The sequence below is a fragment of the Schistocerca americana genome, chromosome 7 (genome assembly GCF_021461395.2).
Source record: "Schistocerca americana isolate TAMUIC-IGC-003095 chromosome 7, iqSchAmer2.1, whole genome shotgun sequence".
Classification (NCBI taxonomy): Eukaryota; Metazoa; Arthropoda; class Insecta; order Orthoptera; family Acrididae; genus Schistocerca; species Schistocerca americana.
Window position 1 is genome coordinate 519,213,332 of NC_060125.1, and position 13,000 is coordinate 519,226,331.

General features: G+C 37.6%; 1 protein-coding gene across 1 annotated transcript in view; it reads left to right on the forward strand.

Annotated features, from left to right (window-relative positions):
- The window catches only part of LOC124623056 (alpha-glucosidase-like), a 237,237-nt gene that overhangs the window by 111,383 nt on the left and 112,854 nt on the right, over positions 1 to 13,000 (forward strand). Inside the window, exons 6-7 of the mRNA XM_047148849.1 lie at positions 2,560 to 2,745; positions 3,814 to 4,053. Of these exons, the coding sequence (XP_047004805.1) occupies positions 2,560 to 2,745; positions 3,814 to 4,053 (426 nt within the window). The remainder of the gene's footprint in view (positions 1 to 2,559; positions 2,746 to 3,813; positions 4,054 to 13,000) is intronic.

Genomic DNA, 13,000 nt, shown 5'->3' on the forward strand with positions numbered 1-13,000 from the left:
TTTGTAGACCACTATAAAGTAGGTGTGTTTGATAGAAGGCTCCACAGCCACTCCAGTAGCCTCCAGTCTTGTCAACTCAGGCAAGATGATCTGGAAATGGTGAAGTGATTCGCAGATCTAGATGGCTATTCCCCCACTTATCTGTGCAGTAGCATATGTAGTTTGGTACCCCAAATTATAAGCCTGGTTTAAGGTGTGTTTTACAAACCAGAAATACATTGGAGCCCTCCTCTAATAGAAATTGGCAAAATGCACCAACCTGTTGGCAGGTGGCACTGGCATTTCATGCTATCACAGTGACACCATTAGTTGCATGGTCCATGTTGTTTCTTGACGTTGATGATGCATTTTACTGTTGCAACAGTCTTCTGTTCAGTGAAGATCAGCTGTGGCATGTCAGTGATGAAATGGGAGATGCTGATAAGCAGCTGCTCCATGAGAATCATCAGTTTTAATATTTCACCAGTAGTCATAGGGCTGGTGCCACCACAAAACGTGACCCTACAACTCCATGGTACAGTCCTTGTGTTGTCATCCTCAGTTGGTTCTTGCATGGCTCATCCTCTTGGTAGGATGAGGTGGCAGTGCTGCTGTGCTGTCGTGCAGTGTCTTGCTTGCTGCAGACAGACAGGTCATCACTTTTTTGTGGGCACTGAGGATATGGCACTGTTAGGGTGTTGTAGCATAGTTTGGTGCACTGCCATACAAGGTATGGGTCCCTGCATCTGCTTGTGGTGATACAGTGGTTGTTGTTGCCTCTGCAGCAACAACTCTGGTGTATGGTACACACAGACTTATGGTGGCAGACAGATCCTGTTGACCTGTAGGCAGGCCACATTGTGAGATGGTAGCCAGCTTGAATGCTTCTCATCCACAATACCTGGAAATGTGTGGGCCATTGCAGTTGGCAGACACTGGTTCGTCTTCTTTCTTCAGTGGGTAGCCACAGCTGAGATGGAGAATTTTACACATTGGTCAGGTATTTAGCAATGTCTGGTAACATGCTGAATGCCCTGACAGTGGTAGCATTGATAGGTGGTGTCTTTTAGCTCATAGGTTTTCCACGTGGATGCTCACAGTGACGAGCTTGGGGATGCAGTAGAGCTCATAGATCTTTACGTCTGGTAAGATGAGTGGGGCTGATAATTAGCCTTGGTTCATGTGAGGAGTCTTCAGGAAAACCAACATTTGTGCTAAGAAGTCCATTCCCTCTAGTTTTTCTTTGATAAATTCTGAAGTCCATTCCCTCTAGTTTTTCTTTGATAAATTCTGTGGAGAGGCTGTAAGGTAGTGTGCTCAGAACTATCTTTAGCATCTTCTCAGACTATGAGCTGTGCATATGAAAAGGCAGTTGCCTCACTGATGCTTCTTCTACTATCTTTTGAAAATCAGTGGCATTCTTCAGGTAGATCTTAGAGAGAGATCACAACCTGCCATGTTACAGTGAAGTCAGTGATTATCCAGTGCTCCAGTAGTGTGTAGTGTACTCTGTATTCTTTTTCATACTGGAGTGTGAGCAGCTGCATCATTGGGTCTTTCTTCAGTGCTGGTGCCTTTCCCTCCTTGTCATCTGGGGTGACCCTAAGTGGCACAATTGTCTTATTCGTGCCCGTGAGTAAGCTGCAAGCTGCACAAACGTTTATGTGCCCTGGTGACATGTTTGGCCACTGGTGTTATAAAGCCATCACTCTCTGTGATAGCTTCATGAGGTCAAGAGATGTTGACAGTCTTCTCCTTGGTAATGTGTGTCTGCACAAATGCTGATTTTTTGTTGTTGCACTCTTCATCATTTGATGGACGCTGTTCCGTCTCTTGCAAGAGATAGCAACACACTCCATCACCTCACTTGGGTGGATGGGGAGTGATGCTACATCTGCAGAGGCTTCTGTGGAAGACTGAGTGCCAATGATGCTGCTCAGGTTGGCTCCTTTCATAATGAATACAACAGTAGATGAAAGTGAGGTCCCAAGTGATACAAGTGCAAATTCATTCGAAAAACACATGTAAGACAGTGGTCTTTAAAAGATCACTGCTATCCATAATCCTCTGGTGTCTCTTCATCGATGGAGCCATTGATGGGGCCAACAAGACTTCATTGGATGACAATCATTTAGCTCCATATCAGGAGAGACAGCTGCCTCGGCCGTGTGCTTGCATCTCTAACTCTGATGTAATTCCACATTAATTTTTGCTCTGCTTATATAGTTTCCTTACTGTGTCACATCCCCAAAATGCTCCCTGGTGATCTCATGGTGGCCAGTGGTCATAATATTTCGTCACATCACTGTATAAAAAATCATTTCCTTGATAAAATCAAACTATGGAAAATTCAGGATGGAATGTAATAATATTTTGAACAATCTCTGTGCTACTCACCATATACTGGAGATGCTGAATCACAGCATCTCCACTATACGGTGAGTAGGAACTCTCCTTTTCATAATTTTCTTGATAAAAGTTGTTTAAAAGTTGACAACATCAACAATTTTGATTCTTGTGAATTGACTCCAGCTATAGTGTTCTTTATAATGTCTACAACAACAATAACAATGCACACAGCTATCAGTGACCACTACAGGTGATGTGAAGTTAGTGGCAGGTGCACTATTGCCGCGCAGTAGTGCGTCGTCGCGGTTGCTGTATGCAGGACCTGGCCACCCAATGGCACTGCCATCAGCCTGGCTGCTGGACAAGAAAGGACGCGCTGCTGTGTTCATGCTTGAAGAACTCGATGGCCCTATTGAGGTAAGTCACATTATACCTGCTTTATGTCAACCACAGTCCACATGGCAGTGTGCTGTGAAATATATCAATCTCTGTGTCCTATACCAAAACCTACTGTAGCTTGATTGGCCTCAGTATGCAACTAGCCATTTCCAGTCCTGTTGATGGAGAAAATTTTCATCACAAGCATTTGGTCAACTTAGGAGGGATGTGTTGTACAACTCCAGCCGATATAATTTTGTCAGGACTTATTAACATTTGCTGGTAGACTGTCTCCTGTGACACTAGTGTGAACAAGGCCTTCCACACTCGTGTACTAATGATTCACCAACCTTGAAATAGAGGTAAATATCATTCTCTTGAGCTCCAGACAAAAATTTAGCAGATTTTGCAAATTTCATCCCCTGCTATAATGACATAATCTCCCAGGGGAATACAGCTAAAATTAATACTGCATTTATTCTCTGCATATTTATTTTGTGTTATTTGTGGAGTGTCAGAGAGAATTTTGAAGTTCATTTGCTTACGGTTAAATAATTTTACTCTTTTTTTGGGAACAGTGAAAGTGAATCTTAAATGATTGTTCTTGTTATTGTTGCTTGTTTAGGGGAGTCAACACTTCAGTACCCAGCTTCACATGAATATTTATATTCATTTATTCACACATTGTGTTACAAAAGTCTCGCCATAAAAAAGTGCCTTTTGGTATGTGGAACACACTAAATTTTATATTTACCGGGTGATTGTGTGAAATTTCTTTACAATAGTTACAATATTGTTACTATTAATTACTAGAACTAATTCTAGATTTTTTAATGTCTTATAAATCAAGATATTGTATATATTGGTAGAAAATAGTTACTCTAAAAAAAGGCTACTGTTGTTCTTGTTACACTACAATTATTTAGTTATTTCTCTCTTAACAATAAAAAGTACATGTACTTCTTGCTTGTTAAAAATTGTGCATTGTTATGATGTCATTACACATTTTCATTTAAATCATATCACAAAATATGTAATAAAGTGATGGCAGCATTGTATGTACACCAAATAACAATCAAAATTAAAAATAACAATAATATTACACAGGCATGGCACACATTCGGCAGCTCAGTGCTGACACTGCGTGGTGCAGTGGCCGGCACCTGGTCACTGCGCATTGGGGCAGGCCCTACTCCGGCAGACGCTGTACAACAGATACGGGCCACTCTTCCTGCAACAGCAACAACTGTTCCACCAACACTACCACCACTTTGGGCACTTGGCTTGCACTTCTGCCCCCATGCCTCTGACATGCAAAAGGCACTAGACTCAATGGCTTCACTGCAGGTGTGTACCCTACCAGTTTATTTTATGTAGTAGTTACACTTCTTGCCACATAAGTGGGAGTTTATAATTGATTGACACAGAAAACACAGTGTTTCAAGACACACAACTTGCCTGCCAGAGCTAAATGAATATTTGGAAAAAGTCATGTTTCAAAACCAACAAGATAGATAATTATCTATTTGTAACCAATTTCAGTCTTCTGATCATCTTCAGGTATCATAAAGTTATTTCCAACAAACCATGTGGGAGGGTCATTATACTGCCATCAAATACAACAAAAGCCATCCTGCATCACTGTCACCAGTAATACAGCCAATAGCTAAATGTCGTAACACAGTTAATCAGTCTTCATATACTGTTCATCAGAGTTAGCAACTTTTTATCTGAAAAGATTAAAAGGTAACCAGCAGGCTTAATTTAAAGTTATTTGTTCACTGTCCTGTAATACATCACACTAACTAAAATGCAGCCCCACTGGGAATGCTGTTCTTGAACACATTAATGATTCGTTGACATTCAGAAGCAGCTGTAGATCGCCCTGACTACTCTCAGACAATGACAGTTGCTGCGAATTGTTGTTTTGAAAGAGTTCCCAAGAGTCATGTCCCTGTGATACTGGTAACAGGGGTATCTCAAGTACCATTCACTCCTGTGGATCCTGTCTCCTTTGCAGGAAGTGGGAATCTGTCATAGTTCTTGGAAAAAAAGCACAGTCACACCTATCTACAGGAAGGGTAGTAGAAGTCATCCACAAAACTACTGTCCAATATCCTTGACATTGATTTGTTGTAGAATCTTAAAAGATATTCTGATCTTAAACACAATGAGGTATCTCAAACAGAATGACCTTGTATATGCCTATCAGCATGGATTCCAAAAACATCGATCATGTGAAGCCCAACTTTTTTCATATGACAGACTGAAAGCTTTGGATCAAGAGAGTCAGATAGATGCAGTATTTCTTGATTTCAGAAAAGTATTGACTCACCAGCACACTTATGCTTACTGTCAAAGTGCAATCATATGGGGTAGCAAGAGAAATCTGAGACTGCCCCAGGGCAGTGTATTGGGACTCTTGCTGTTCATGTTCCATATTAATGACCTCACAGACAATATTAATAATAACCTCAGACTTTTTGTGGATAATGCAGTTTTCTATAATGAAGCACTGTCTGAAAGAAGCTGCATAAATATTCAGTCAAATCTCCATAAGATTTCAAAGTGGTGCAAAGATTGGCATCTTGCTTTAAATGTTCAAAAATGTAAAATTGTGAATTCATGAAAAAAATTGTAGTAACTTATGACTATAATATCAATGAGTCACTGTTGGAATCTGCCAACTTAACACTTCATAGGTATATGAAATAGAATGATCAAAGGCTCAGTTGTGGTTAAAGCAGGTGGTAGACTTCAGTGAGGGAAGTGTGTCAGTCTACAAAGGAGACTGCTTATAAATCACTCTATACTAGTTCTATAATATTGCTCAAATGTGTGGGACTGGTACCAAATAGGACTACCCGGGGATATTGAATATATACAGAAAAAGACAGCATGACTGGTTGCAGGGTTGTTTGCTCCATGGCAGAGTGTCACAGAGATACTGAAGAAACTGAACTGGCAGACTCTTGAAGATAGATGTAAATTATCCCAAGACAGTCTGCTATCAAAGTTTCAAGAACCAACTTTAGATGATGACAATGGGGATGTACTACAACCCCTTAAGTATTGCTAACATAGGGATCATAAATATAAGTTTATAATAATTACAGCATACACAGATGCATTCAAACCATCATTCTTCCCTTGCTGCATATGTGATTGAAACAGGAATAGACCCTAATAACTGTTAATTGGGATGTACCCTCTGCCATGCACTTCATGGTGATTTGCAGAGTATAATTGTAGATGTAGACATAGATTTAGATCAGTTTCCTTCTTTTTATGTAAAGATGCATCCCATTTATAGACTGTCATAATCAGGTTCCCGCTTTACATTTGGAGGCACTCTACATACATATGGTAAGTAGAGTGCCACTACACTAAAGGTAGAACCTGATAATGACGGTACCTATACTAAGAGTGATCCATTGTGTTATATTTTATTACTGACTGTGTAATGTATTTTCCTATTTGCACAACATTAATAACATTGTCATGTAGGCTGCTGTAATTAATTTTATGATACCTGAAGATGACCAGAAGATCAAAACAAATTGTAAATATAGACATGTTTATGATCATATATTGACAGTTTTGAATTACTGTGCTTGATTCTTGCTGTTCATAAGAAATGCTATTTATATAGACCACAAAATCAGGCAAAAGTTAGATATTTCACACATAGGCTCAAGTACAGTTTTCAGTGTGATATTGCACATCAAAACTTCTGATATTTCCTGTTGATAGTATCACAGAAAAGAATAAATAGGATGATCATGAAGAAAGTTAGTGTTATTATTATTATTATTATTATTATTATTTTCATCATCATCATTATTGTTAGGTGACTGTTTAATAAATGCCTTAGGTCTTCATCCAGTCATGGTATTCCTGGCAGGAACAGACAAACATAGTGTGGGGTATAGAATTTCTTTCTTTCATTTCAGTACTACAGAGGACAGTGCCATTATGTCACAGATAATAATGAACATGCCTGATTTCTTTAATGTTAAATATTAAACCAAGATTAATATTGAACACATTACACATTTTAAAGTATACTGACCATTACTTTCCTTCAATAGGTGCAACTCACAGTATGGCTGATACACAAACATGATAATAGATAAATACAGTACTCTAAGCTTTTCCTTCTTCAAAGCAGGCAGAATTAACTAGTTGAAGGAGACTGGAGGGAAGAAAAACAAGTCACCTAGAACATAGGAAAAGATAAACTCAATTGTTCTGCTTTTCTCAGCAAACAGGGTGTTCTCTCTTTATGTAGGTTTTGAGTAACCTGGTTATCCCCTCAGTGCAACTTCACAAATCAGACTCTTCCAATTACTTCCCCTTTCCAGCACTGAAGAAGGAATCTATGGTTCTGGCAGCCTGAAGTATCATATTGTCTTCTAGCATCAGGACTCAAGTATCTCTTTTGGCAGCAGGATAAATGAGAATTACTGTACCACACTGAAAGCATGGTAATTGAACACACATCAAATACAAATGGAGCTGAACTGCCTGCATCAGCAGGGTATGCTCCTGTTTGTACATACATAGAATATTCTAGTAAATTAGAATATCCACAAACAAATAAGCCCCAGAACCTTCCAGAAATTGTTGCTGTGGTCTTCAGTCCAAACAATGGTTGGTGCAAAAGCAAATAAGTTCCAGAACCTTCCAGAAATTGTTGCTGTTGTGATCTTCAGTGTGAAGACTGGTTTGATGCAGCTCTTCATGCTAGTCTGTCCTGTGCAGTTCTCTTCATCTCTGCATAAGTATTGCAGCATACACTCATTTGAACATGCTCACTGTATTCAAGATTTGGTCTCTCTCTCTGAAAACTACCAATCCCTCCCCATGCCGCACCATGCCACACACTTTCTTCTATTACCAAAGTGACAATTCCTTCATGCCCCAGAATGTGTCCTATCGATTTGCAGTGAAGATGTTAACTTTTCATTCTACAGAAAACAGAACAGTTCCACCCACCTTGCAGTGATTTCTTCTTCTAAAGGCCTGTCCACACACCCATCCTGGTAGAAAGCAAATGATGTGTCTGGAGGGTGCAACAAATGTTTTCTAGTTTGAAGAGTACTGAGCTATTAATTGAAAGTAGTTGGTGAGTGAAAACTTCAATACATTGTTACTTGTTTGATACAAAAACATGACACTAATCTTAAGTTACAGTTTTGACACTCACACACAATCATAGCCATTCATAATTACCATCTTATGGTATTTAACAGACCCCATTACCAGGAAGATCACAAAATGGACTGTGACGGAATGATCACTCAAATATTATAAACTCAATCCCTTTGAATGTCAGTTCTTGGTTCCAAATTGCGCAATACACCACACAGATTTTAGTTGATTCAGAAGTCACAGTTGACATATAAAAATCTGAATTTTACATATTTGTCTTTCCCACACCTTTGTATTCACTTAGTGGCAGTCCACAGTCAAGCTTTACTCACTATTCTTCAAAATTATCGCATCTATTCAGAGCTCCTAATGTACACATCTGAATATAATAATGGCTAAGATCTGAACTGCCCTTGGGACTTTAGAAAACAGTTCTATTAGTTCACAAAATATGCGCAAATGCACTGTCCTCTGGCTATCTGATGAACATTTTTTATCAGTATTAACCCATGAAATCCTATGTCTTTTACTAGAAATCAATCACAACTTAATAGCTTTTATGAACAATTTATTAAAAAACAAATTTATAAAACTCAAAAATATCAAAATAACTCCCTCTTTAAATAACTGAATTATCATAAAATGTTTCTTGTTTTCCCAGTGCTGTGAACTGGTTACTAGCACTTTACAAATTTTTCCTGAGCATATAATTGCTCTCTCTGTACAGCCACAGTTCTCACACTAATGTATACTCAATAAATAGACACAACAACATTCATCTATCTTATCACTTTGAATTCACACCATAATTCACATTATTAATTAAAAATATTAAATCAGATGTAATTAATAAAAGTCATGATAGTCACAAAATTAAAGTATTGTTTTAAAAATAATTATTTAGACAATTTAGGAATTTGGTCTGTAAGATGCTGACACCTTTCAGCCACAGCTGTAACTACTTGCAGCTGCTACTGGATCAGAGCACGCACCTATCATGGTAGAATCATGACTCATTGCCTGTATCTATCTGCTCACTGTTGTCCAGCTTGCATAGGCACAATACAAGGTGCTGCACCCCAAGCTGATCACATCTTTTAGTCAAGTCACGCCCCAATTTCTTATTTGCCCAATTCAGTTCAGTACCCCCTCATAAGTTATTCAGTCTATCTATCTGCTTTTCAACATTCTTCTGTAGCATTATATTTGAAAAGCCTGTATTGTCTTTTTGTCTGAAATGCTCACCATCAAAATTTCATTTCTGTACAAGGCTACGCTCCAAACAAATACCTTAAGATAAGACTCTTAGCAGTTAATTTTATGATCATGTTAAAAATTCCTCTTTTTCAGAAATGTTTTTCTTACTTCATTGTTCATGTTTTCTACTTCAGCCATCATCAGTTATTTCACTGCCCAAATAACAGAACTAACTGGTTACTTTTAGTGTTTCATTTCCTAATCTACTTCCCTCACCATCACCTGATTTAATTTGGCTACATTCCAATAACATTGTTTTACATTTGTTTGTATATATGTTACTGTAAAAGTAAGATGATTGGTAAATCCTAGAATTAACTAGTGAAACCTACGACTTACCATCATGGTGTGGTAAAAGTCTGGAATTTCTTATTATATGCATAGATTTCAAACTTTTACCGGGAGACATAGGTAAATTTTAGGATTTACCCAACTGGTAAAACTGTATTCATTTAAAAAAAATCAGCTTAGCAGTTTATTGAAATCGTTTGTATTTATTGTAAATTTATGTATTTTAAATATTCTTGCATTCCAATGTGATTATAATGAGCAATATTCCCAATTAGTGAAAAATGTTGTAGAAAGTGTTACCTTGTGAACGTTAATTTTTGTTACAACAAGGCTGACTATTGTGGCATTTTGAATTACATAACATGGAAGACGATTTACATAAGCATTTTTAGCTGAACACTTTTTTAAGCAACTGCACTTTTTGAAACCTTGTCCTCCAACAAAAGACTGTTTGGCAACCACTTCCTGTTGACCAATTTCTTCTCTTGCTACTTTTTCGACATCGATAAAATTTTCCTTACACAATGCAAATTGGTTCCTAGTGTACAATGACCTCAGTTTACCAGCTTTGGTAACAAGTTGATAAAATTTGTCATCCTGAATATTTATCGCTACTGATATTTTAGATTTTGCGTCAGTTTTTGCCCTGTCTACATCCGGTACTTTAATTCTCACATTCTGTCCAACTGAAGGTTTTTGTGTGGGGACTTTAGCATAAATACAAATAAAAAAGAGGACACCAGGAACACATTTATGAATATCCTACATAGTTTTGGTCTATCATCACTAGTCAATTGTGCAACAAGAATAACCACACATTCATCATCTACCATTGACTATGTAGCTACAGATGTAGGCAGAGAAAACTGTGATGTACTTGTCAAAAATCTGGGACTGTCTGACCATCTGTGTCAGATTATAAAAGTAAAAGCTTGTGTAAAAAGGAATCCAAACTGCATGTATATAAAAGAGTTTACTCTCCATCAGCTTTGCAAGAGTTTTCCTTAAAGTTAGCACATGAAAGTTGGGAAGGAGTATGCATAGAAACTAAAGTGAATAGCAAGTTCTCCAATTTTATGTCTGAGTTTAAATTAAAATTTAAAGAAACATTCCCCAAAGCATTAATTCCCATTGGGACACCCACCAACAATAAATGGATTACTAAAGGAATTAGAAAAAGTGCTCAAACTTGTAAATACCTAAACTCCATTAAAAAGGACAATAGTGATCCAGTTTTTTTGCACTACTACAAAAACTACAAAAGGATCTACAGGAAGGTACTCAATACTGCAAAAAAATCAGCCAACAATAGGTTCATAAATTTAGCCAATAATAAAAGTAAAGCTACATGGGCTGTAGTGAAACAAGAAACAGGAACTGTGAAACAGAGAGGTACAAACATACAAATCAGGAACGAGGAAAACTTAGAAAGTAGCCCGAAAAAATTAGCAAATTATCTGAATACCTTCTTTAGCAGCATTGCAACGAACTTGCAGAAAATTTTTCCAATAGGTGCTAATCAACCAATACAGAAGCATATAGCAAACTCAATGGTATTGCTTCCAACTACTGAGGAGGAAGTATGCAATGTTGTAAGGCATTTAAAGAACAAAAACTCGGCAGGTTTAGATGAAATCCCAATGCGTGTCTTGAAAAAATGCATAAACAGTATCAAAGCTCCACTAACAGAAATCATAAATGAATCCTTCAAAACCAGTTGCTTCCCTGACTATCTGAAACATGCCAAAATTTTACCAGTTCACAAGAAGGGTGATGTAGAGAATGTTGAGAACTACAGACCAATAGCTCTATTGTCATGCTTTTCCAAAGTGATAGAAACAATGATGAAAAACAGGCTTTTGAGCTATCTAAGTAAATTCAACCTCCTCTGCAATGACCAACATGGTCTCAGGCCTGGTAGAGGTACAGAATCTGCAATAGCACAATTTACAAAAACAGTTTTAGAAGCACTAGATGAGAATAGCTGTGTAACTGGCCTTTTCCTAGACCTGTCTAAGGCATTTGATACAGTTGACCACCAGAAAATGTTGCATAAATTAGAGGTACTAGGAGTAAGGGGAGTGGTTCTCAAATGGTTTTGTTCATGTCTAGTAAACAGAGTACAGTCAGTAGAGATCACACATGTCTCCAGTGGATCAAAGTACATTGAGAAACATATATCTGATCCACAATATATCATTATTGGGGTCCCTCAAGGAAGTGTACAAGGTCCTGTATTATTGCTGGTGTATATAAATGATTTCCCGCAACATATCAGCCATGGAGAGAAGATATTGTTTGCGGATGACAGGAACATAGTAATCACCAGTAAGACACCAGCACAAATGTTGGAAAATTCTACTGAAGTGTTGAGGGATGTTCACAAATGGTCTCAGGAAAACAAAGTAACTCTCAACGTAAAGAAAACAAATACAATATGCTTTAGAATGAATAGAAAACAGAGTCCCTTTAATTTAAAATTAGATAACATCTCCATAGATGATGTACCTACAACAAAATTCTTAGGGTTGCACATTGACAGCCAAATTAAGTGGAATGAACATGCTATGAAACTCTCGAAAAAGGTATCCACAACATGTTATGCACTTAAGAGTCCTTGTATCAGCATGCAGTAGTGAATGTTTGACAACTGTATACTTTAGTTATGTTCATTCAGTAATCAGTTATGGTATTATTTTCTGGGGAAACAGTGCTCAGAATTTACAAATGGTATTTAAAATGCAAAAGAGAGCAGTAAGAATTATAACAAAAAGCAGTAAGCGGGCCCACTGCAGAGAACTTTTCAAAATGTTAGAAATTCTAACTGTTCCGTGTGAATTTATATTCCAAACCATAGCGTACATCAAGAAAAATATAGAAAATTATTGTGCAAATAGCAGTTTTCATAACTATAGTACAAGAACAAGTCACTGTCTTCACCTAGACAGCAACAATAAACATAAGACTCAAAATAGCTTCTTGTATGAAGGTGTAAAACTGTATAATAAACTGCCACAGAAAATAAAAGAAGCAAATAAAATCTTAAATTGTTTTTGCAGGAACACTGCTTTTACACTATAAGCGAATTCCTTATTACTAAATGATTGTAAATAAATTTTGTTTCGCAATATTTTGATAAGGAGCAAAAATGATTGTAAATAATTTATATGTCACAACATTTAACAACATGTAACAACAAACTGTATAAATATATGATATGAGTATAATAGAGGGAAACATTCCACGTGGGAAAAATATATCTAAAAACAAAGATGATGTAACTTGCCAAACGAAAGCGTTGGTATGTTGATAGAGACACTAACAAATACAAACACACACACAACGTTCAAGCTTTCACAACCCACAGTTGCTTCATCAGGAAAGAGGGAAAGACGAAAGGATGTGGGTTTTAAGGGAGAGGGTAAGGAGTCATTCCAATCCCGGGAGCGGAAAGACTTACCTTAGGGGGAAAAAGGGACAGGTATACACTTGCACACACACACACACACACACACACACACACACACACACACACACACACACACACACACATCCATCTGCACATATACAGACACAAGCAGACATATGTAAA